Source organism: Colobus angolensis, unplaced genomic scaffold, assembly GCF_000951035.1.
Source record: "Colobus angolensis palliatus isolate OR3802 unplaced genomic scaffold, Cang.pa_1.0 Scaffold306, whole genome shotgun sequence".
Lineage (NCBI taxonomy): Eukaryota > Metazoa > Chordata > Mammalia > Primates > Cercopithecidae > Colobus > Colobus angolensis.
The window spans coordinates 3,274,666-3,300,561 of NW_012116333.1; the positions used below are offsets into that span (position 1 = coordinate 3,274,666).

At 37.2% G+C, this 25,896-nt stretch overlaps 1 protein-coding gene across 8 annotated transcripts in view; it reads right to left on the reverse strand.

Moving 5' to 3' along the window:
- The window catches only part of PARG (poly (ADP-ribose) glycohydrolase), a 146,180-nt gene that overhangs the window by 57,885 nt on the left and 62,399 nt on the right, over positions 1-25,896 (reverse strand). For all 8 annotated transcript variants that reach the window (XR_001002707.1, XM_011950376.1, XM_011950379.1 and 5 more), the window contains 2 exons: positions 10,306-10,398; positions 4,333-4,490 (listed from right to left, as the gene is read on the reverse strand). Coding sequence is in view for 7 of the 8 variants with exons in the window: in XM_011950376.1 (XP_011805766.1) it covers positions 4,333-4,490; positions 10,306-10,398 (251 nt within the window). In the remaining variant the exon portion in view is untranslated. The remainder of the gene's footprint in view (positions 1-4,332; positions 4,491-10,305; positions 10,399-25,896) is intronic.

The window sequence follows — 25,896 nt, forward strand, 5'->3', positions numbered from 1 at the left end:
TCCTTCTCACTCTCTGTGCTGCAACCACACTGTCTTCTCTGTCTCTGGGCATGTCAGGTCCTTCTTGCGACAGTGCCTTTGCACATACTCTTCCCCCTGCCTAGAATGCAACCATCTCTCCTTCTCCTTGGCAAAACTTATTCACCCTTTTGTACTTAATTCAAAAGTTGCGCTGGGCATGGTGACATGCACCTGTAGTTCTAGTTACTTTGAAGACTGAGGTGGGAGGATCTCCTGAGCCCAGGAATTTGAGATCAGCCTGGGCAACATAATGAGATTCAGTCTCAAAACAACAACAGCAAGAAAAGTTACTTCCTTAAGGAAAGTTTCCTTTATTAAATTATATCTTTCTTTAATAAAATGTCATGGTGCTGTGCACCTCTCCAGAGGTACACAGAGGCTAGCATAGGAACCTAGAGTAGCAAACCTATCCTAGCAGAATCTGAGACACCAGAAAAACTGATACGTGAACTGAGTATTGAAGGAGGAATAAAAGCCATGTGGAAAAGAGAAGGGCATCTGTGACGTGAGGTTTGAAAATGAGATAATACTACGTAACAGTAAGAACTCAGAAACTGGCTTCTCCTTTCTCTGTAACCTCAAGGCACTCATTATTCTGTGGGGAATATTGCAGTTGCTCACGTATATTTGAACTAAACACTGACTAAATACCAGTATCTAAAAACAAACTTAGCTACTGCACAAACTTGAAAAATAGATTAAAAACATGCCCCTTGCAACTAATATTTATGTAACCAAGGGGGCATATTATATATATTAAAAAAAATACTATCCTGTTTGCTAACACTAGGATTTTGAAGAAATTTTCTTAGATAACATTATTTTTCATTCTTTGCTGCCCCTTCCTTAGTGTTGATAGTGAAGAATAATCGTATATAATAATAAATTATCATCAATATTTTAATGTTTGAAGGTCATAAAAATATAACCCAAGAATTACGACAGTCTAAGAGCAGCTTATATTCAAGTCCTCTGCTATACTTTCATCTGCCAAACACACAATAAATGCACTGAAATGTCTAGTTTTAAAATTTTTAAATTAAAAATTTATATTAGGAACTAACCAGCTGAATTCTAGAATTCATCTTAAGAGAGTAACAACATTCTCCAATTTTAAAAGGCTAAAAATATGGCCTTTGGGGCTGACACTCTGATATTGGAGAGAACTGTGAATTCATTTCTCTGCTGCCATGTGGAGTTATAAGAAATGCTGCCCATATGAAGTAAGTTGCATTACAAACAATGACACTCTAGCAGCAATGAGCACACCTATCACCCAGATGCTGGTCTCTAAATACCACTGTACAATAAAAGAAACCAGGAATCCTTGAGAAAATGGTTGATTCCAGGATTGAGGCATGGAAAATATAAGTTGAACCCGGAACAATGTATGATTCCAGAGAGAAAGTTAATGCTCAAAAAAAGGATGGGGCTTATCAAAAGAACATAAGAGTCAACCTGAAGGAGCCATAATGGCCAAAGCTAGAATAATTAAAGCAGTAAAATAAATAATACTATTTAATTTAAACTCACACAATGAAATAAATATCCATGAGTCCATTCTGATATTTTAAAAACAGGGGAAAAGAGACAGCTCTTCCTTACAATGGAATTTCAATTAGCAAATGTAGAAGAAGAGAGCAGAAAATTCACAACGGGCAAAAACTACAGTAATAATCATTGCAGACAAGATGCACCAATGGATGCTAAAATTAGTAGGGATAAATGTGAGGCAAAACAACATTTGCATAGTGTTTTATCTCTTGGAAAATATTTATTAATCACAAAAGGAAATATATGGTAACTTTACAGTGGAAAAAGCCAGCAGACACTACCTTAGCCAACTGATCACCAGTAATAAGAAGTATGATCCCACTGATACGGTGCACTGAGGACACAGGATCATTTCTGTGGTATTCTGCCAGAAATGCATGACCTCATTCCAGTCCTGAAAAAACATCAGCCAAACCCAGATTGAGAATATTCTCCAAAATAACTGCGATGAGTACTCTTCAAAACTGTCAAGATCATGAAAGAAGAGAAAAAACAAGGAACACGTTGGAGGAGACAAGGTAATTAAATGTAACTGGGATTCTGGGTAGGATCCTGGAACAGAAAAAGGATACTAGAAAAACTGGTAGAATCAGACTCGGTGCAGTGGCTTACACCTGTAATGTGAGCCCAAGGTGGGCGGATCACCAGAGGTCAGAGTTCGAGACCAGCCTGGCCAACATGGTGAAACCCCATGTCTACTAAAATTACAAAAAATTAGCCGGGTATGGTGGCACATTCCTGTAATCCCAGCTACTAGGGAGGCTGAGGTGTGAGAATCGCTTGAGCCTGGGAGGCAGAGGTTGCAGTGAGCCGAGATCTCGCCACTGCACTCTAGCTTAGGTGACCGAGCAAGACTGTCTCAAACAAACAAAACAAAAAAAAGAAAGAAAGAAAGAAAGAAAAACTGGTAGAATCAAAATAAGGTTTACAGTTGGCCAGGCATGGTGGCTCATACCTATAGCCCAGCACTTTGGGAGGCTGAGGCAGGAGGATTTTTTGAGTCCAGTAATTCAAGATCAGCCTGGGCAAAACAGCCAGACCCAATCTCTACAAAAAATTTTTACAGATTAGCTAGGCATGATGCTGCACATCTGTAATCCCAGCTACATGGGAGGCTGAGAAAGACTGCTTAAGCCCAGGACTTCAAGGCTGCAGTAAGCTATGATAGGCCACAGTACTCCAGCCTGGGCAATAGAGTGAGACACTATCTCTAAAAAATTTTCAAAAATAAAATAAGGTCTACAGTTAATAATATTAAACCAATGTTAATTTAATTTTACTATGGTTACATAAGATGTTAACGCAAGGTGAAGCCAACTAAGTTTTGTACAAGAATCCTTCGGACTATTTTTATAACTTTTCTGCAAGTCTAAAATTAGTTCAAAGTAAAATGTTTTTAAAGAAACTGTATTAAAAGGGCAAATTAAAATAAGTGGTACACCCAGCAAGGTGGTTCATGTCTGTAATCCCAGACATGGGAGATCAAGGCACCTGGGGTCAGGAGTTCGGGACAAGCCTGGCCAACAAGGTAAAACCCCATCTCTACTAAAAATAGAAAAATTAGCCAGGCGTGGTGGCATGCACCTGTAATCCCAGCTACTTGGGAGGCTGAGAAAGGAGAATCGCTTGAACCCAGGAAGTGGAGGTTGCAGCTGGCCAAGACTGCGCCACTGCACTCCAGCCTGTGCGACAGAGCGAGACTCCGTCTTTAAAAAAAAAAAAAAAAAAAAAAAAAAGTGGTATTACTGCATCATTCTACTTTGGAGACAAAAGCAGTATGGCAAACAAAAGTGGGTTTTGTTTGTGTGTCCACTCTATGACTTTATCTCCTACTCTGCATACTGCCCACCCTTAGAGGCAGGCTCTAGGTGACCAGGGGCAGTGAAGGGCATTACACATAGCCTGCTGGGAAAGGGGCACAGATTACAGCAATTTTCTCAAGTCTCACACTGAAATCAGGGAAGAAAACTCATATATTCTATTCATGGTTCCCATAAAGATAATTCTCAAGTGAAGAAAGAAAAAGAGGTGGGGATATGGGAGCAGTGAATAGGAAGGAAGAAAAAACACTGATTTGCCAAGAAGATTCTTTACAGTATTTTTGTTTGTGTAGAAGATAAAGTAGTTACTTGGGAAAACGGCTGGAATCTAAAACTTTATCAATACCTTCACACTGTATTAATTTAGTCAAGTAGTTTGAACATTCTTTTGTTTTTCTTTTTCACACTGATAAATTAACCATGTCTATAAAGGGTCAAAATCACCTTTCATTTTTCATCAAAACAATTGAATTTTTTAAGTCTCATAAGACAGCTCATGACTTTATACTCTCATTTTATAAGACTTTTGTAGAAAGGAGGATTTTTCCTCTACCTTTCACAGTATTTCAGCATTAAGGAATATAAGCACAACAAAATTTCTCATGAATAATCAAACTGAAGAGGCATGTGGAGTCCAGAGAACTGGGGAATCATCTGAGAGGACAGAAAGAACATGGGCCCTGGAGCAAGACAGGCCTGAAATAAAATCTCAGTTCTGTGACTTACTAGCTCCTGGATCCCAATCAAGTTCTTTTAACCTCAATTAACTTTAATCACCTTGCCTGCAAAATGGTGAAAATGTCACTTAAGTACTGTAAAAATTAAATAAGACAACAGCATATAAAATGCTTGGCCTATGGAATTCACTCAAAAAATATTATTAGTTCCTTCCACCTTTGTCTTTTCATTGTTAAAGAGGTGTTTTCTGAAAACATACCGATTGAAGTTAATGTCTGGGTAACTAGAATACTCCGATTTCATCTTAGCATTTCGTCGTGGAAATGTGCAGAAGAAAGCATTAGCTAAAAGACTGGCAATCTGTTCCTGCGACATTGTGATGGAATGATTCATCTTCTGTTTCAGGAGCGGTATTGGCTGATAAAAGAAAGAAAAAAGTACAGACGAGAAGAGCAATAATTAGTTTAGCAATTTCGAAAGCAGAGGCACCAAATTGCATTTGCTAAATTAAGGCAGAAATAATTTCAGGCCATTCTTGAATCCTTAAATCAGCAATATTGTTAAAGTCAAGGGCTGTTTATCAGGGATGATTAAGAAAATGTACTTACTTGACAAACTGCAGATTTCTAATCAATAATAATGGTAGTGAAGAAAATATAAAACATTACTTATTAGTGAAAAACAAGATGGCTTCAGCAAGTAAATAAAAACACATTGCCCATTTAATGAAAAATTAAAACAAAAGATGAAACAAAAATATGTAACACTGCTTAAGCTAAATTTTGTTCTTATTTATATTAAAAATTATTGCCAGGCCAGGTGTGGTGGGTCACGCCCATAATCCCAGCACTTTGGGAGGCCGAGGTGGACAGATCATGAGGTCAGGAGATGGAGACCATCCTGGCTAACACGGTGAAACCCCATCTCTACTAAAAACACAAAAAATTAGCCAGGCGTGGTGGTGGGCGCCTGTAGTCCCAGCTACTCAGGAGGCTGAGGTAGGAGAATGGTGTGACCCTGGGAGGTGGAGTTTGCAGTGAGTCGAGATTGTGCCACTGCACTCCAGCCTGGGCGACAGAGCGAGACTCCGTCTCAAAAAAAAAAAAAAAAAAATTGGCCAGAATAATCTTTCTTAGTTCTAAATAAAATATCTCAGGTCTTCAGATAATAACTCTTCCAACCAATGGCACTCCAGCCTGGGCGACAGAGCGAGACTCTGTCTCAAAAAAAAAAAAAAAAAAAAATTGGCCAGAATAATCTTTCTTAGTTCTAAATAAAATGATCTAAGATAATTCAACAAAGAAGTCTTTACCCTCTTATTCCAAATTATACTTCATACTGACAATTTCTTTATAAGAATCAAATCTAACTTCATTAAAGTGATTAATAGAACATGTAAAAACCACCATACGAACATGTGTAAGTTGTAAAAAGATAGACATTTCTTACATAATCAAACATTCCAAGTCAATGAAGAGTAAGACACTTTTCCTACAAATCTTTTATATCTAAAATGTCTTCCAGTTACACCACCAAATTCACTTACCTTTTATTGTCAGTATAAACCACACAACCTGAGTATTGTGTTCAGTGGGTTTCATTCTGTTCGTAAACCAAAAATAAAATTCCAAGTCCCCCAACCAACTGAATGAACCCCTCCTCTCAACCATGGGGATTCCAAAGTTAACCTGAAACACTAGTCCACACCATGATAGGAAGTGTGGGTCTGACATGCCTCATTATATGCTCCTCACTTTAGAATTCAGCACAAGTGACCAGCATTAACATTAAAACAGAGGTCTTAAAACTGATGAAACAGATTTTTTGTAGTAATAAGACACAATTCCAGCCTGACTCGAGTATAGCATCACACGACAGTTAGCAGATCTTGAAATAATTGAAGTATTTTACCCCAAAATATATTTCTTTGACATATTTTGAAATAGCCCTGCAAAGCTGTCTGTTGGGAAAATCTACATTCTGTAGAGAATCCCTATTCCTTCCCAGGTGAGAATTAAGAAAGGGTTTGGTACCTTTTTAGGTCTGATAAAAGCTCTGAAGCCGACTACCTGGAGGTTTCATCCACATGATGAAATCTTGGTCTCAACAAATCCTTATCTTAACCCAGATATTCCTTTCTATTGATTTCAGGTCTTCAGATAATAACTCTTCCAACCAATGGCAAATCAGAAAATCTTTGAATCCACCTAAGACCTGTAAGCTCCTCTTATATGTATTGATTGATGTCTTATGTCTCCCTAAAATACATAAAGCCAAGCTATAGCCTGACCATCTTGGGCACATGTTCTCAGGATCTCCTGGGGCTGTTACAGGCCACTGGTTACTCATATTTGGCTCAAAATAAATCTCTTCAAATATTTTACAGAGTTTGACTCTTTTTGTCAACATATTTTAAATGTTAAAATGTTTTTAAAGACATGATAAAATCAAAGACCAACTCCCAGTTTATCCTTCAGCTGTTAAGTTTCAAAATGCTCCTACAGAATATTTAGAGATGCATTTACCTTCTCCCCTTCAGTAACACACAGAACTAAGAGTTTCGGGTATCTGCACTCATCTCAAATTGGCATGCCTAGAGCAAACTGTCCTGATTATACCTCAGGAGTTGACACCCAGAATGAACCTGAGGAAAGGGCAGGCAAGACAAACCAAAACTGCAGTGCTGAATAATGAATGCTTTTCTAAGTACAGAAGTACACATCATTGCTAGAATAAGAGTTTGCCAGAAAAAAGAACAGATTAAACTTGCAATTCAACTATTTCTCTTGGAAAAATTCAAAGGTAAAGAAACAAGCAAAAGGTAAAGAATCTATTTTCACTATGTTATACAAAATTCTCTCCCCTTCAGGTCTTAGCAATCACCATTTCTGAGAAAAATAGAGAGCTCATATTGATCTCCATTTTCCATCCTGTGCATTTATTCACAACCAAGCAAAGAGTGTAGAAAAGGTGACAGCGCATCAATGGCTTCAAGCAAAGTGTTGCTTGGTTTTAGTAAGAAATGAGTTTTTAACTACCATTTACCAAATTATTCAGAAAAATGATTTTAAAAATTAATGGTAAATATTTCAGGCTTAATGGACTTCAAACACAAACATTTCTTGTCTCCCAAATAAATAAATAGTATAATTTTAAATAGAGTTAATGATTTCTGCTCTCCTGGTGAGGGGAAATGCCTAAAAACTCATTATTTGGAGAAATGAGGAGATGTAAATCTTATTGTCAAACACTTGGCTCAACAAAATAAAAGGCTGGTTACTGTGAACGAAGATATTTCAAAAAGTTCCTGACCAAATTTGTTTCCTTTAATTTTCTTTTGATAAATCTAAAATTTACCTTTTAGATTTGGCCTAGAGTACTTCAGTGTGATAAATTATTAAATATCAACATACACAATTTAACTTGCGACAAGACGTATTTTGATCTCAAATAAAAATCTTAACTTTCACAGCAGAGATGGACTTTTCAATAGAGGGCAAAGCACAGAATTAAGATGCTCTCCCTATTGATATGCTAATGGAGAAAGTCACTGGGAGAAGCCAGGACAAAAAACTGAGGACCCAGGGGTCTGATTTTGGTTCCAAGGGGCTTGTTATAGCTTACAAAGTTAGATGCTTTTGAATAAAAATTTCTCATTAAATGAAATATGGAAGCTCTCACATGCACAAAGGGAAGAGAAGAGGATTAAATGGCCCACTCCCAAAGGCTACCTACTATCTACTATTGATTATGAACTACATATTGAATTCAAAAGGCATATAATTAAGCACTATGCAAACCAGTGACACAAAGAGGATCTCCCTTTAAGGAGACTATAATCCAGTGGTAAGAGATATATAATGACAACAATTATAAAACAATGATTTGAGTGCTTCAGGAGGGAAGAACCTTGTCTGGGAGGCAGGGAAGGCTTCACGGGGAAGTAACAGACAGGCATACCTAGGAGGTAGTGAGAGATTTTACTAAGTAAGGACAGAAAGGAAAAAGAACTAACATGGAATATGATCAAGCAAATAACTTCCAACAGAAACAAGCAGAAGATATGTTTTAAAATACATTTCCCCTGCCCAACAGTAAAACTTATTTCAGACACAATGCATTATCAAGGTGAAATTAAAGTTACATAAAATTGAAAACATCACACTGGAAAACATTTCATGGGTCTCAACTGAAGATGGTATAGTCCAAGAAGGCATTTGGACATGTGTGGGTTGTTTTCTGGTTGCCCCAATGATCCTATTTGTGGTGTTTGGGGTGTCCTAACGACATACTGCAATGGATGGGATCATGATACACATTCAGAAATTGTTCCACCCAAATGTCCACAGGGCCCCTGTGGAGTAAAATGCTAGCAGAACCCTGGCTAGCAGCCATGCAGCAAGAGGTGTTGGCCCTAGAAATAGAAGACAAAGGCAAATTCAAGCACCACTGTGAGAAACACAGGAATAAAATTATGAAGAACAAAACAAACCCTGTGGAGGTTTGAAAATACGTTCATAAATTATTTGATGCTCCTCTCTTTAAGAGGTGGAGTCTTGGGCACGGTGGCTCATGCCTATCATTTCAGCATATGGGAGGCAGAGGTGGGAGGATCACATGAGGTCAGGAGTTTGACACTAGCCTGGCCAAAATGGTGAAACTCCGTCTCTGCTAAAAATACAAAAAATTAGCCAAATGTAGTGGCACACGCCTGTAGTCCCACCTACTCACGTGGCTGAGGCAGGAAAATCACCTGAACCTGGGAGACAGAGGTTGCAGTGAGCTGAGATCATGCCACTGCATTCCAGCCTGGGGGACAAGGGTGAAACTTGGTCTTTAAAAAAAAAAAAAAAAAAAAAAAAAAAGAGGTGGAGTCTAATACCCCTTCCCCTTGGGTATCGCTTAGCTTCTAATGAACACTAACACAGCAGAAGTGATGCTAGGTATCTTGAGAAAAATGGGTCACAGAAAACACTGCAGCTTCCTTGCTCTCTCCCTTGGATTGCTTGCTCTGGGGAAGTTAGCTATTACGTCCATAAGGACAATCAATCAGCCTACAGAGAGGCCAATAGCAGGGCCTTCTGCCAACAGCTATGTAAGTAAGCCAACTTAGAGGCATGTCCTTCAGCCCCAGGCAAGCCTTCAGATGACTGAAGCCCTTGCTGACATCCTCACTGCAACTACAAGAGAAACCCTGATCCACAACCACTCAGTCAGCTAATCTGCTCCCAAAGTCAACAGAAGCTGCGGGATAATACATGTTTATTGCTTTAAGTCATTAATTTTAACATAATTTGTTATGTAGGAATATAAAATTAATGTACTCCAAACAAAATAAAATACAGGATTCCTTATTTTTAAAAGTTAAGGCCGGCACAGTGGCTCACACCTGTAATCCCAGCATTTTGGAGGGCAAGGCAGGCAAATCACCTGAGATCAGGAGTTCGAGACCAGCCTGGCAAACATGGTGAAACGCTGTCTCTACTAAAAATACAAAAAGTAGCCGGGTGTGGCAGTGCACACCTGTAATCCCAGCTACTTGGGAAGTTGAGGCATGAGAATTGCTTGAACCCAGGAGGCAGCGGTTACAGTAACCTGGGATTTGTGCCACTGCACTCCAAAAAAAAAAAGAACCTTAGCCAGGAGTGGTGGCACATGCCTGTAATCCCAGCTACTTGGGTGGCTGAGGTGGGAGAATTGGTTGAATCCGGGAGATGGAGGATGCAGTTAGCCAAGATTTTGCCACTGCACTCCAGCCTGGGTGACAGAGCAAGGCTCTGTCTCAAAAAAAAAAAAAGGTTAAGAAAGTATCATTAACTCATTTGTTAGAGAATACATTACTTTGGGGGAGGGTGAGGAAGGAGTGGGTAGTATTACACCATTTTGAAAATACGTTATTCCAAACCCATTAGTATGTTTTGAAATAATGAGTACTTTTTTAAGTTAGAGGTTATTTGAACAAAGAGAGAAAAAAGTCATAGTAAACAAGCTTCAACAGTGTAAACAGAAGCTGAGGAATGAAATGCTGCATTTTTAATGTCCTTTTGTAAGTACTCTCTACCCTCTAATCTTTTCCTTAATACAGCAAAATTACCATACTCTTTGGCAAAAACTGTTTCCCTTCTCTTCTCTTCTCTCTCTCTCTCTCTATCTGTGACCTTGGCCATTCGAGTTTAAGGGAAATTCAATTGTCAGTCTCAGGGAAGCTACTGAGGAAGCTACATCCACTAACCTGGGTGCAAATATTTGGCAGACAGAGTGCAATTTTCACCATATCAGGCAAAATGGACTGATATAAATGTTGAGCTTCTGCTTCTTCAAGTACCTGAAAACCAATAAAATAAGTTATGTGAATAATAATAACCAGTAAATATAATAACCGATGAATATGTTTGTTATGAAATTAAATCACATATCTGCTTTTCATGGAACCCCATAAAGTGGCACACTATCAGCATCACCAAACACATATAAAAATACATCAACAGGTGTATACAAATAAATTTACAAATTCATTTCCAAATGTATATCTGGCATTAAGGCAATTCACCTTAATGCCCTCTGAAAAAACTTTAAGTATCCCAAATATCAACTATCCCTCACACAGCATTCACAATAAAGTAAAAACACTTGCAAATGGAAAACAGTACATTCTGCCTTTGGTTATATCAATTAGAAACTGCTAGACCACCAAGGACTCTCTTAGAAGCCTCCAACGACCCATCTAGCTTCAACGGTCTATAATTGAAGAAATCTCCATAAAAGCCATATTAATTACTTCCAAGTATACTCTATGGGTCAAATCTAATCTACTGGGTAATAAACAATGAGGTTTCTGATGGTCTTAGAATTTCTCTTTTCTAGACACCCTCGGAAAGTGAAAACCACCATTCCCATATCATAATTTGAAGCACAACACAGATGCCATGCATGGTCCATTTTTGTCTTTTATAAAATTTCCCATCACTTTAACACCTTTTAATCTAATTTCTTTCTAAACATCAGGGTATTTCTTTAAAAGTACTGGAAATGACAACATTCTTAATTTAGAGATACTACATATATAGTCTGGACTGAAGTAAATACTTTATCTACTTGAAATCACATTTTAACTAGAAGAGGCCTCAGTTATAATCTAGTCTGATCTTGTCACTACTGGAGAGAAAACAGGCCAAGGAGGTTACCTGATCATCCTACATTGCGGTCAATTAAAACTAAATCAGAACAAGAACCTAAGTGTTCTGGTCTTTATGCCACAGCTCTTCCTACTTCCCTATGTGACCAATGTTTGGAATCGATGAAGAAACAGACTTTTGACAAAAATCAGGAACTAAACAGAAATAAAGGTAAAACCATTTGTTTATCTGCAGCTGGACAGGGTATGTGTATAAACAGAAAAAGTAACAAAGACTATTTGCCCTGATTTTGCCGGTAAATTCTAACACTAAGAATTTTTGTTATACCAAAACTCTAAAACCCAAACTATGTTTACTTCTCTTTTAAAATTAAGATGAGTAAACATATTCAGAATGAACAGAAGGATATTTGTAATTCAGAGAATTTGAAATACAATTAATCATAAGCATATAGAAAATTAAGTAAACAAAAGACAATTATTAATTCTGGAGAAAACAAAAAGTTTTACAAGAGAGGAAAAGCAATCACAGCCCATGTATGACTAGTGTTTATACTATCCAACTGAAAAAACAGACTACTGATGTAATTGAAATGAATATGAAAACTATAGTGAGAAAATGGGGAGGTAGAAATGAGGTTTGCATTTATGGTGGTGGAGAAAGTGACAATAAGAGCTAAATCCTAATCTTCTAAAGGGGGACTTGTTTTAAAAAGAGTTTAGAGTAGTCAAATGACTGCCTCTTTATAATCTGCCTCCTTAACTCTGTTAAAAATAAGAAAACTAAATTTTAAAAAAATCATACATTCATAGATGACATTCTACTATTTTAGAGGTACACACTAAATATACTGGCTTCTCTATACCTGAAAATGTATAAAATACAAATACATTAATGGATTTGTTTAAAATATTCAAACTCTTCCTGTTTATAATTTATCTTTTTTTAAAAATAGAAACAGGGTCTGCCCAGGCTGGAGTGCTGTGGAATGACCATAGCTCACTGTAACCTTGAACTCCTGGACTCAAAAAATCTCTTCCTGTCTCAGCATCCTGAGCAGCTAGGAATACAGGCCTTTTTGCTTTTTAAAACTATGTATTCTGAAATAATTATGGTTTCACAGGATGTTACAAAAATATTACCTCTCACCCAGTTTCTCTCAATGGTTACATTTTACATTACTATAACATACTAAAAACCAGGAATACCAGTACAATGTGTATCATTCTATGCTATTTTGTCACACGTACATGTGTGTAATCACCACCAAAATCAAGATGCAGAACCATTCCACTACAATAAAGATCTCATGCTACCCATTTATAGTCACACTCAGCTTCCTTCCTCTCACTATTCCTAACACCTAACACCCATTAGTTTGTTTTCCAGCTCAAAAATTTTGCCATGTTACCTAAATGGAAACATACGAGTCCTTTGAAGTTGACTTTTTTTACACGGCTTAATGCCCTTAAGAGCCATTCAAGTTATTGCAAGTATCAATAGTTCACTCCTCCTCATTATTAAGTAGAATTCCATGGTATGAATATAGCAGTTTGTTTAGCAGTTTCACCTACTGAGAGGCACTTTGGTTGTTTTCAGTTTTGTACTATTATAAATAAAGTTACCCTTACTCTCGACCTACCTATACTGTTGTCTGAAATTACTTCCTGTAAACAGCACAGTGTGTCATTTTAAAATTCACTCTGCAAATCTGTCTTTCAACAGACAAATTTAGGTCATTTACGTTTAATGTAGTCTTTGATATGTTGAAACTTAAATCTGTTATTTCATTTTATTTATTTTATCTGTTTTCTTTTCCCTTCCTCCTTATGGGTTACTTGAACATAGTTTAAAATTCCATTTTTGTTTATCTAAAATGTTTCTCACTGCATCTCTTTGAATAGATGTTTTTCTAAAGTAGCTGCTGAAGAACTGCATTACATACAGCTTATCAACATTTACTGGTGTCAACATTTCACCAGTTCAAGTGTAGACTTTACCTTCCTTTACCCTTCTCCATTTATAATGTAAATATCTTCAATATTTCCTCTACATACATTGATAACTAGACTGTTTTACAATATTTGAAAACAGTGAAAAAAGTCAAACATAATTTACAACATTCAAAAAAGTTTTTAAAAAGTCTATTATATTTACTATATTTTTACTCTTTGTTGTTCTTTCTTCTTTCCTGATGTTCCATGATTCCTTTCTTGTATAATTTCTTTTCTGTTTCAGGAAATTTCTTTAGACATTATTTCACGGTAGGTCTGCTGATGATAAGTTCTCTTTTCCTTCACCTGAGAGCATCGTGGTTTCCTCTTCCTTTCTGAAGAATATCTTAATTGGATATAGAATTCTGGGATGACAATTATTTCCTTAGTCCTCAAAATTTTGTGCCACTTTTTTCTGGTCTCCATGTTTGCTGATAAGAGATCCACTGTCATTCAAACTTTTTCTGTATAGGCATTGTGTCATTTCTCTTGCTGCTTTCAAGATTTTTTCTTTGCCTTTGGTTTTAAGAAATGTGACTATAGTATGTCTTGGTATATGAATTTCATTGGGTTTATCCTACTTAAGGCTCGGTCAGCTTCTTGAATCTGTAGATTTATGACTTTTACCAAATTTTGGAAGTTTCCAGCCATTATTTCTTTGAATATTGTTTCAGTCCCACCCTCTTTCCCCTCTCTTTCTGTCCACATGATGACACAAATGTTATATCTAAACTCTGGGTTTTGTTTTTCATCCATTTTCTCACTGCTGTTCAGACTGAGTAATTTCTCTTAATTTCTTCCAAGTTCATTGATTCTTTCCTCTACCATTCCCATTCTCCATTAAACCTGTCTATTCCATTTTAAAAAATCAGTTATTACATTTTTCAGTTCTAAAATTTACATTTGGTTTCTCTTGATAGTTTTTTTTTTTTTTTCTTTGCTGGGACTTTCTATTTTTTCATTTGTTTCAAGTATGTTGTTAATTGCTCAGCCTTCTTGTGAAGGCTACTTTAAAATCATTGTCAGACAATTCACATCTGTATTCTCTTGGGGTTGGTGTCTATTGAGGTTCATTTTTCATTTCAGTTGAGATATTCCTGATTCTTTTCTGGTTATGAGTGACTTTTTATTGAAATTTGGATATTTGGGGTATTATAAATCTTTGGATCTTATTTAAATCTTCAGCCAGAGCAGGCCTTCTGTGATACTGTGCCAGCAGGGGAATGGGATAGCTACTTCATTACTAGCAATTGAGGGTAAAAATTAATGTTCCCCAGTCAGCCTTTAGTACCCAAAGTGGAAAGTGAGAGAGGTACCTTGATAGTGCTGGGTTGGGGTGAGAGTTCAAACTCCCCACTAGGTCTTTACTGATACCACTTTGGTGCCATGACAGTACCATAGTCCCTGCTGGTCAGTGGCCTTCTACCTTTTAGAGTCTTATGTTTGTTTTACACACAAGGTCCCTTGTTTTTCACTGTAATTAGTGGGAAGGACAGAGAGAAGTGACTAGTCAACCATGTTAAACCTAAAGATACTAAACTTTAAGTTTCTTAACAGGCTGACATGTCTCCTTTGGGTACCCATCTTTGTCTTTTAAAACTGACACGAATGGCTGCTGCGGTCCTCTGCTGACAAGCTTTACAATATCTCTTATTTATCTGATGAAGCATTATTGCACCGTATTTCTTCACAACTGTCAACACTCCAGACCTATGTCTAATGCTGCTTTGGAAACACAAAAAGGGAACCTAAAAAATGTCATTTAAGAACATAAGCGGCTCAACTACTGTTTGAGATGGAATGCATAATCTAAAATATCACCATGACCTTATAACCTGTATAATGCAAACTGGGATGCAAGTAAGGAAAAGTTATTTAAGATATACATCACTTCTTAACTTCAAGAAAAGCAAGAGCCATTGGTCAAATATTCTATAACAATTAAATTAAAATAAACATAAACATATATTACTTACTATGATGATGATGATTATAAGGGAGGTAAGCATTTACACGATGGTAAAAAAGAAAGCTGTATTAAATTCTCCCACAAGTAAAACCCTGCCCTCTACTGAATAGTCTGCATAGATAATTATATACAGCGAGCGTTTTGATCTGTGCGTGTGCCCGTGTGTGTAGCAACTTTTTATTCTAGTCTCAGAAATTGGCTGTATATACATAATATATATACTTCAGTCAGAATTGATACAATAAATTTCAAAATTATACTGCTATTTTGCCTGTCTCCTCTCGTTATAGATCTGTTCATTCATTTGACTGGCTGATAAATACCTGAGGAACTATTATGTGTCAGGAATTGTGCCAGAATATGACAGAAGAGTAAACAGTAACAGATGTGGTCACTGACCTTGTGAATCTCATGGTGCAAAGCCCTATCCTCTCCCCGTGACCCCCAAAATGTCAGCCCTAACCTAGGAGGGCAGTAATAACTGCAACCACATCATAGTGACTGTGGAGAGGCTATTTTTTTTTCTTCTCTCCACAAATAGAAACAAGCTACTAAAATAAAGGAACTAAATCTGCCAAACACCAAAATATTATAAATTATTTAAATATCTACAAACATACAAATAGAAAAGAGATATTTACTTATTTATTCTTTCTTTTGACTATCTGATTAACTACATACATCTGTTAAATATGCTCTAATATTTATGAAAGACATATTTACACATGACTAAGCACCATACCTGACCTATGGAAAATATTAAATATTGACTACTGAACTTTGAATTAATAAGTGAAATCTGTAGCTCGCAAAATGAGAAGACCAGTGTCATTTCAATAAAAGAAAATATTTCCATAGATCTTTTTCAAACAGTTCAGAGCAAACAGCTTTAAAAAAGTAATCAGGCCAGGCGTGGTGGCTCATGCCTATAATCCCAGCATTTTGGGAGGCCGAGGCAGGCAGATCATGAGATCAGGAGATCAAGACCATCCTGGCTAACACAGTGAAACCCTATCTTTACTAAAAATACAAAAAATTTTTCTAGCCGGGCGTGGTGGTACATGCCTGTGGTCCCAGTTACTTGGGAGGCTGAGGCAGGAGAACTGCCTGAACCCGGGGAGCAGAGGTTGCAATGAGCCAAGATCACACCACTGCACTCTAGTCTGAGTAACAGAGTGAGACTTTGTCTCAAAAAAAAAAAAAAAAGTTATCAATCACAAATCAATGAATATAAGAAATACTACAAGTTGCTCAGTTTTCTCTATTGGTCTAAACCTAGTTAGATCCCAATAAAATTGTGAAAAGTTACTAACAATCCTCTTTAATAAAAAAATCAAAATCTGTATTTGAAGTCTAGAATGTGAAATTTTAATTAATAGACAATTTTTCAATAAGAAGTACACCACTCCAAAACCTAAATAGCAAAGAGGAAATATCCTCATAATCCTGTGGTCCTCATATATATATGTATAACATACATATATTCATATATATATCTGTTTTTTTTCTTTTTTTTTTTTGCGATACAGTCTCACTCTGTCATCCAGGCTGGAGTGTAGTGGCATGATCTCAGTTCACTGCAACCTCCACCTCCCAGATTCAAGCAATTCTCCTGCCTCAGCCTCCTGAGTAGCTGAGACTATAAGCACACACCACCACACCTGGCTAATTTTTGTATTTTTAGAGATGGGTTTCGTCATGTTGGCCAGGCTGGTCTCAAACTCCTATCCTCAGGTGATCCACCTGCCTCAGCCTCCCAAAGTGTTGGGATGACAGGCATGAGCCTGTAATACTGAAGGTGGGTGATGGATATAGGGAGGTTCATTACCCTGTTTTATTTTTGTATATGTCTGAAATGCTCCTTTAAAAAAAATTTCCTGGCCAGGCATGGTGGCTCACACCTGTAATCCCAGCACTTTGGGAGGCTGAGGTGGGTGGATCACCTATGTTTCTAATATTAACATAATCAATATTTATACCTATGTTTCTTTTTCAGAGCTCTCACATAGGTGCATTTATCAGTTGAAATTATGTTGCTCAAACAATTTTGTATTTTTTCTCACCAAATATGACAAAAAAGGGCATTTTTTTACATCACTAAAGGCAAAATGTTTTTTAAAATGTCATGTATTTTCAATGAAGAAAATTAATGTAAATGAAAGAAATATTACCCATAAACCCACTTCCAAGATATCCTCTTCGCAGATATAAACAGATGCATATTTCCTCCCCAAACTTCTTCCGAGAACTTAGGTACGTGTGCATATAAACACATAGTTTTGTGTTATATCAATTTTTAAAATATTATATTTTTCTACAACTTGTTTTTGCCTTAAGAGAAAGCCTAAAAAGTCTTTCTATATTATACAATGATAAATGCTACACAGTATTCCAAAGTAGAGAAAAATTTTTGTAATTATTTCCCATTGAGAATCATTTTCCTCAAATTATAAAAATTTTCAAAAATACAGCAAAATTAAAATAGCTATACACTGAACACTCAAATACTATTTGGTTTCTATGATTAAGATTTTATATTTGCTTTTGTCATGTTGTCATCTGTCCATTCTCCTGACCATCTATCAATGCATTTTTTAATGCATATTGAGGTAAGTTGCAGGCATCAGTAAATTCCACCCCACTACTTCGGTTTGCATATCAGCAACTAGAGTTCAGGCTAGGCGCAGTGGCTCACGCCTGTGATCCCAGGACTTTAGGAGGCCAAGGCAAGTGGATCACTTGAGGCCAGGAGTTCAAGACCGGCCTGGGCAAGACAGTGAAACTCCATCTTTACTAAAAATACAAAAATTATTTTATGGTATGAATACACCACAATTTCTTTATTCATTCTCTTGTTGATAGATACCTGGGCTGTTTCCAGGTTTTGGCTATTATAAGTAAAGCCGCTATAAACATTCTTCTACAAATCTTTTTGTGTGTATATATTATTCTATAAATCTTTTTGTGTGTATATATTTTCATATCTCATAGGTAGGTACAGAAAGGAATGAAATTAATGGGTAACAGGGTAGGTATATGTTCAGTTTTCTAAAAAACAGCCAGACTTTTTTCCAACACTGTAGCACACATTTTAAACTCCCAACAACAAAGCATGAGAGTTCCAACTACTCCATGTCTCTACCTACATTTGGTCTTTTAAATTTCAGCCTTTCTAGCGCCTGCAGGCTAATATCTTATTCTAGTTATAACTGGCATTTCTCCAGTGACAAACAATATCAAGCATTTTTTAATGTGCTTATTGGCAATTTGTATACCTTCCTTTGGGAAATGCCTTTTAAACTCTTGCTCATTCTCTAATGAGGTTGGTTGTCTTTTTAATTTTTCAATTGTAGTTCTTTATATATTCGGGATATATGTCCCTTGTCAGATAAACATTTTGCAAATATTTCTCCCTGTCTTTTAAAATTTATTTATTTCTATTTATTTATCTGAGACAGGGTCTCACTGTGTTGCCAAAGCTGGAGTGTAGTGATGCAATCATATCTCCCTGCAGTCTTGACCTACTGGGCATCAATCCTCCCACCCTCAGCCTCCCGAGTAGCTGGGACTACAGGTGTGTGCCACCATGCCTAATTTTTGGATTTTTAATAGAGACCATTGCTCCCCAGGCTGGTATTGAACTCATGGGCTCAAGCAATGCATCTGCCTCAGCCTCCCAAAGTGCTGAGATTACAGGTGTGAGCCACCACACCTGGCCTTCAAGTGATCCTTCCACCTCAGCCTCCCACGTAGCTGGGACCACAGGCATGTGCCACCATGCCCAGTTAATTAAAAAAATTTTTTTTTGTAGAGACAAGGTCTCCCTATGTTGCCCTGGCTGGTCTTGAACTCCTGGACTCCAGTGATCAATCTGCTTTGGCCTCCCAAAGTGCTGGGATAACAGGCATGAGCCACTGCGCCTGGCATCCCTGTCTTTAGCTTGCCTGTTTTCCAAATACTTGTCCTTCCGTCCTTATGAGTTTTAAAAACTCATAAATACTTGTACTTCCGTCACAAGTATTTATAAAGATGTCGTAGGAAATCTTTGTCAGCTCCTAAGCTACAAAGATATTTTCCTCTAGAAGCTTATAGTTTTTGCTTTTTCAGTTAGAATTTAGAATTATTTTCTATGTATAGTATGTGGGAAGGGGCGATTTTTTTTTGTTAAGCCCACATGGAAATCCAGTTTTGCCAACACCATTTGTTGAAAAGACACTTCTTTTCCCTTGTATTGCTTTGGCACTTTTGTTGAAAATCAAATGCCTGTATAAACATGGGTCTGTTTCTGGGTTTACTACTTGGTTCCACTGATCAATTTGACTGTTAATGTCAGTATCGCACTGTATTCATTTCATTTCCTTGAGCTGCTGTGACAAAGAACTACAAACCAGATGGCTTAAAACAACAAAAATGTATTATCTCACAGTTCTGGAGACTAGAAATCTGAAACCAACTTGTTGGTAATATCACACTCCCTCTGAAGGCTCTAAGGCTCTTCCTGGCCTCTTCCTAGCTTCTGGTGGCTTCTAGCAATTCTTGGGGTTCCTTGGCATTCAGATACATCACTCCAATCTCTAACTCCATCATCATATAAGCGTTTTCCCTCAGTGTCTTTGTCTCTGTGTCCTTTCCTTCTCTCATAAGGACACCAGTCATTGATTTAGGGTACACCATAATCCAGTGTGGCCTCATCTTAACCAGTTACATCTGCAAAGACTATTTCCAAATAAAGCCACATCCTGAGAGTCCAGGTTGACATTAATTTTGGGGGACACTATTCAACTCACTACACATACTGTGTTGGTTACTGTAGTCTTATCATAAGTATTCAAAGCAATTCATGTAAGTCTGTAGACTGCCCTTCTTATTTACAATTTTTTTTTGTAAATAGTGTCCTTTGTGTTTCCATATAAATTTTAGGAAGCAGCTTTGCATTTTCTACAAAATGCCAGCTTGGTATTATGATTGGAACTGCATATAGGGAAAACTGTTATCTTTTTTTTTTTTTTTTTGAGATAGAGTTTCACTCTTGTTGCCCAGGCTGGAACTACAATGGTGTGAACTCGGCTCACCACAACCTCCGCCTCCTGGGTTCGAGTGATTCCCCTGCCTCAGCCTCCTGACTAGCTGGGATTACAGGTGCCCACAACCATGTCCGGCTAATTTTTTTTGTAGTTTTAGTAAAGATGGGGTTTCACCATGTTGGCCAGGCTGGTCTTGAACTCCCGTCCTCAAGTGATCCACCCACCGCAGCCTCCCAAAATGCTGGGATTACAAGTGTAAGCCACTGCACCCAGTGGAGAACTGATATCTTAATCACACTGAGTCATCCGGTCCATGAGCATGTTAGATATTCTTTTATTCAAGTTTTCTTCAATTTCTCTCAGCAATGTTTTATGGTCTTCAAGATACTGGTCTTACACATTTTTTGTTAAATTTATTTCTAAGTATTTTATGGGTTTTAGTGCTATTTTTAATGAAATTTTTAAAATTTCACTTACTGCAGGTATATAAAAATATAATGATTTTTGTATACTAACCTAATGTCTTGCTAAATAAATTAGTTCTAATAGTTATTTTCTAGGTTCCTTGGGTTTTTCTGCATAAACAAACACTGTCAACTATAAATAGAAACAGTTTTACTTCTTCCTTTCTGATTTTCAAACATTTTACTTCTTTTTCTTGCCTTACTGCACTGGCTAGGACTTCCAGTACAATGTACTCTTTATCAGATTGAGGACATAGCTGTTAACAGTTTTTTGTTGTTGTTGTTGTTTTCTAGAGACAGTTGCTTTGTTGCCTAGGCTGGAGTGCAGTGGTGCGATCTTGGCTCACTGCAACCTCTGCCTCCCAGGTTTAAGCAATTCTCCTGCCTCAGCCTCCCAAGTAGCTGGGACTACAGGTGCATGCTACCACACCCAGCTAATTTTTGTAGTTTTAGTAGAGATGAAGTTTTACTACGTTGGCTAGGCTGGTCTCGAACTCCTAACCTCAGGTGATCTGCCCGCCTCGACCTCCCAGAGTGTTAAGATTACAGGCATGAGCCATCACTCCCAGCCTGCTAATAGTTTTATACTCTGAATGGTTACTAAATTTTGTCAAGTGCTTATTCTGCATCTATCACAATAATCACACAGCTTTCAAAATATAAATCCAATCCTGCATTTCTGAGATAAACTCTGCTTAGTAATGATGTATTATCCTTTTTACATATTTCTGGATTTCATTTGCTAATATTTTATAAAATCTTTGTCACATACTATTATCAGAGGTATATATATGGCTTTATAAATGAGTTGGAAAGTGCTCCTGCCTCCTCTCTTCTTTGAGTTTCTGTGAACTTAGTATTACATCTTCCTTAAATGTTTGAGAGAATTGATCAGTGAAAACATCTTGGTCCACACAGTAACCAGTTTAATTAGGCATATTTTACCAGGTATTAATTCTTTGTCTCTCATATATGTTAAAACAGTCTCCCCTGTCTGTCATGAAACCACTAGTTTTATTATTTTTGTGTTTTAATACCTATAATATAGTCTACTTGAGCCCCTTTTTCAGTTTTATCTTTATCCTTTCTGTTGCTTGTTTGCTACTCTCCAGTGATACTTAACTATATACTATGATCAAATCACAACCTTTTGAACCCACTTTCTTACTTATGAAATGAAAATATCTTGCAGAGATGTGGTCAGAATTATAAGCTTTTCAACAAATAACAGCTAGTATTATAATGATGATGCATTATTTTACCCTCTGCCTTGTTTAACATTTTATTACCATTAAACCACAGATTATGCTTCAGGACTTAGTTCACATCTCCCTGGGAAGCCTTCACTGATTGCCTGACTGCCCCTTACTCTGTGACTCTAGAGCCAAAAGTACATACTTGTATTAGAACACTTACTGTGGTTATTACAATTATTTATCTGCATTTTCTGTCCTCTAATCTGTGAAACACAAAAAAATTTAAACATCTTGTGAACCCCAGTACTAAGCATAGTATTTAGTGCTCATTATTTGCTGAATAAAGAGTTGATAAAATCAAAAACATTGCATATTATCTTCAAAGTATCCTTCCAAGATAGAAACGACAAGGGCATCTAGAGAGACTAAAGTTCCAAGAAATAAGCAATTTGCCCACATTCAAAAACTTAGTGGTGGCTGGGGGCGGTGGCTCACACCTATAATCCCAACACTTTGGGAGGCCAAAGCAGGTGGATCACTTGAGGTCAAGAGTTCGAGACCAGCCTGGCCATCTCTACTAAAAATACAAAAATTAGCTGAGCATGGGGGCCCACACCTGTAGTCCCAGCTATTCGGGTGGCTGAGGCATGAGAATCGCTTCAGCTGGGGAGGCAGAGGTTGCATCACGCCACTGCGTCTCCAGCCTGAGTGACAGAGCAAGATTCTGTCTCAAAAACAAAAAACAAAAAAACACTGGGACGAGATGCCAGAGCTTTTCTTCCCAGGTTCACGAGGAAGGCTATAAAAGAAGTACCGGCCAAGAAAGTGGAAGACTAGTTATAGGCCTAGATCTGCATTTACTCTCATATTAACCATGGAAAAATCCCTAAACTCTTTATTTCCTCATCTATAGTAAGGATAATTCTACTATAACTTTAACTTACAGAATTATGAAAGCTCTCAGATATAACAGTGTTTTATGAATTCTAAAGCTCCATATACAAAGTATTAATATCTAATGGGCCAGTAATTCACAAACTTTCTGGAGCCTCTTTCTTCTTTTATCACCCCCATATCAATTAACTGCCAAGTCCTATATTGATTGATCCAGCAGGATCTCACATATTTATTACCTCATCTTAATCACTACTAAACTATCCTCAGCCCCTCATCCAGTCTCATTAAGATTACTACAATAATCTAACTGTTGCCCTGCTGATAGACCACCTTCAGTTTCTGTCCAAGTAGACTCTGATGTGCTTCCGCTCCATTTCAAAGCTTTCAATGGCTTTCTGCTGCCTTTTCAATACAGAACAAATCCCTTGAACTAACAGTCAAGTTCCCTTACCCTAGATTCTTATCTAGTCTCATTCAGCGCGTAACACACACACACACACACACACAAACTCTACCTTCTGTGTAGCCTATATACTAGGAAACTCATAAATTCATTCTTCTATAGCATCTGTTTGTGCTGCTACAGATACAATCCTGGAATATCTTTCCTCCTTAACTTCAAAACTTATCCAACCTTTTGATCTTGCTCAAACAATAGCCTGCTTCAAGTCTATCCAAACTTACTCTCCAGCTAAAAAGTAATTCTCCCTCTTGTAATTTATTTGTACTTTTTTTCACAAGACACTTAAGACTTTATGCTTTCTGTTATTTATGAATGTGCCTCCTAGCTCTTACTAGAAGCTCCTTTAAGACAAGATTTATGATTGATTCACCATTCCTACAACAGAGGTCTTCATATGTAACACTGTCAATAAAAATATGTTAAATTAACTGACACTTTCGATCTGGGTTAAGTGATTTTACAAAGCTCATCCTCCTCCTCTTCATCACCTTTTAGAATCTCTATTACTTAGCAAAAATATTATAGTTTTGTTTTGTGTAAGTTGATTAAACTGTCTATAGGTTAACTTTTCTATACTGGAACTACCTCTAAGTTTTCCCAAGTCTAAAACACAGGCTTACATTTCAAAAATTAAAAGTCCAAAAAAATTAAATGTTAGCGGAAAAACAATCATACTACTAAATTACGTAAGGGTTAAAAAATCAACTGGAGAAGGTGAAAGTTTCTAACATTTATCTGTGCACGACTCAGGCTGACACTCTGAAGAGAAGAATGTGACAGCTTACAAGAAAACAGACTTACTCATTCCCCTTAATTTCTGAAGGCTCATGAAAGTCTGACAGGCCAGCCACAGGGTGATCTCTCATGTGTATCGCCCATGACAATTATGGCTTCAATAAAAACTCCATTTTTAATAAACTCCAATTGGTTTTCAGGAAATAGCCAGGCTAACATGTTCATATTTAAGAAGGTATATTTCACCAATTAGCAGCTAACTAGTTGATAGACCTAAATAAGACTGTACATGGAGAGGTACAAAATCAATGTGGTAGCAGAGGGGAAGGTGACGTAAAAGGCTGAGTCCAGGAGTCAGCTGTGGTGACACATACAAAGGGCTGTGCTGAGCATCACCTTGCCCCTCCACTTTCTTTTGGTTTGATTTGGTTTTCCTCTTCAAACAGCTATTAAGAGTCTCCCTATGAATTTTCAAAGTGTTTATGACTCAAATCTGGGAAATGCTGATAACAATCACAGCTCATTATAAGCATTTGAAATTATTTGCCCTAATGATAGATAAATGAGATATACCGAGTTTTTAAAGTATCCTGTAATTCACACTGGAAATAACCAGAGGTTGTCCTTATATTAATTTAACAGTTGCTTAATATCAAATAATCGGGCTGCTATACACTTTGTTTCCTCCCTATCAAGGATTGCCAGCAGAAGGGGGAAAAGAGGAAAAGAAGTGCTAAGCGATGAAATCTCCTTTCATTCTTAGTCTCTACTCCTAGGCCCAGCTCTTATCAGCTAGTGTGGGACAAAGGAGGAGGAATGAAGGGAGAAAGAGTCCTCCTGCCAATCCTCACCACAAACCTACTTCCAATCTCTCCTAAGCACTGGTGTTTTTCTAATGACAGAACTCTGCATTAGTTTTTCACTTCAAAAAACAAGCCATCAGTGGCTTAAAATTCACAGGCTTTCTGGATGTGGTGGAAATTTCACCATCATGACTCCTAATTCCAAATAATTAACAACTAATCTAGGAACACAATCAGTTTAGGAAGAATATCTTCATCCAATTCTTGAAACAAAATATGCCTCTAATCTAAAACAGTCACGCTATTTTCCTACACAAACTTCATTAAGCACGAAGAACAGAATTGTGTAGGTTTATAAAACATGAAGGAAGCTCTTCTTTAAACAGTATTTATCTCACAATCATTATCTATTTTCATGCTAATAATAAACAGCAGAATTCTTACCTTAGGAAAGGCCAAACATAAAAATACACCCTCATTATCCTATGCCTCCAAAGAATTTACTTCTCAGTACTATTATGGTAAATGATTATTCCTTAGGAAATAAACCCACACTGGCACAAGACACTCTGACAGGTCTTTCCTATCTCTCACTTCTATTACTGTGTGACTACAAGGCCATATCCATCAATCACTTTTGTAAACACCACCAAACCACATTGCTATTATGTCCAAGCCAATGGATACTTTCAATACCATATAGTCACACTATTATCCATCTTTATAGACAGGCAATCAAACTCAACATGACAAAATTTCAGAGAAACAGCTAAAGGTGATATAAGTTTTCTAGTCCTAGAAGTAAAATGGATGTAATTTGTCCAAGAAATACAGAAGAGCAATAACTTCAATCTTTTTTTATAGTTTATACTTTTAAATAATTAGCAGGTTTTTTGAACTCTAAGAAGTACTTTGAAAAATACTTATTTTTAAGTAATATATTTTTTTAAGAGATGGGGGTCTCACTTTGTCACCCAGGCTGGAGTGCACTGGTGCGATCATAGCTCACTGCTGCCTCGAACTCCTGGGCTCAAGGGATCCTCCTGCCCCGGCCTCCCAAGTAGCTGGGACTACAGATGTATGCTACTACACCCAGCTAATTTTTAAAAAAATGTTTGTAGCGATGGAGTCTCACCATCTTG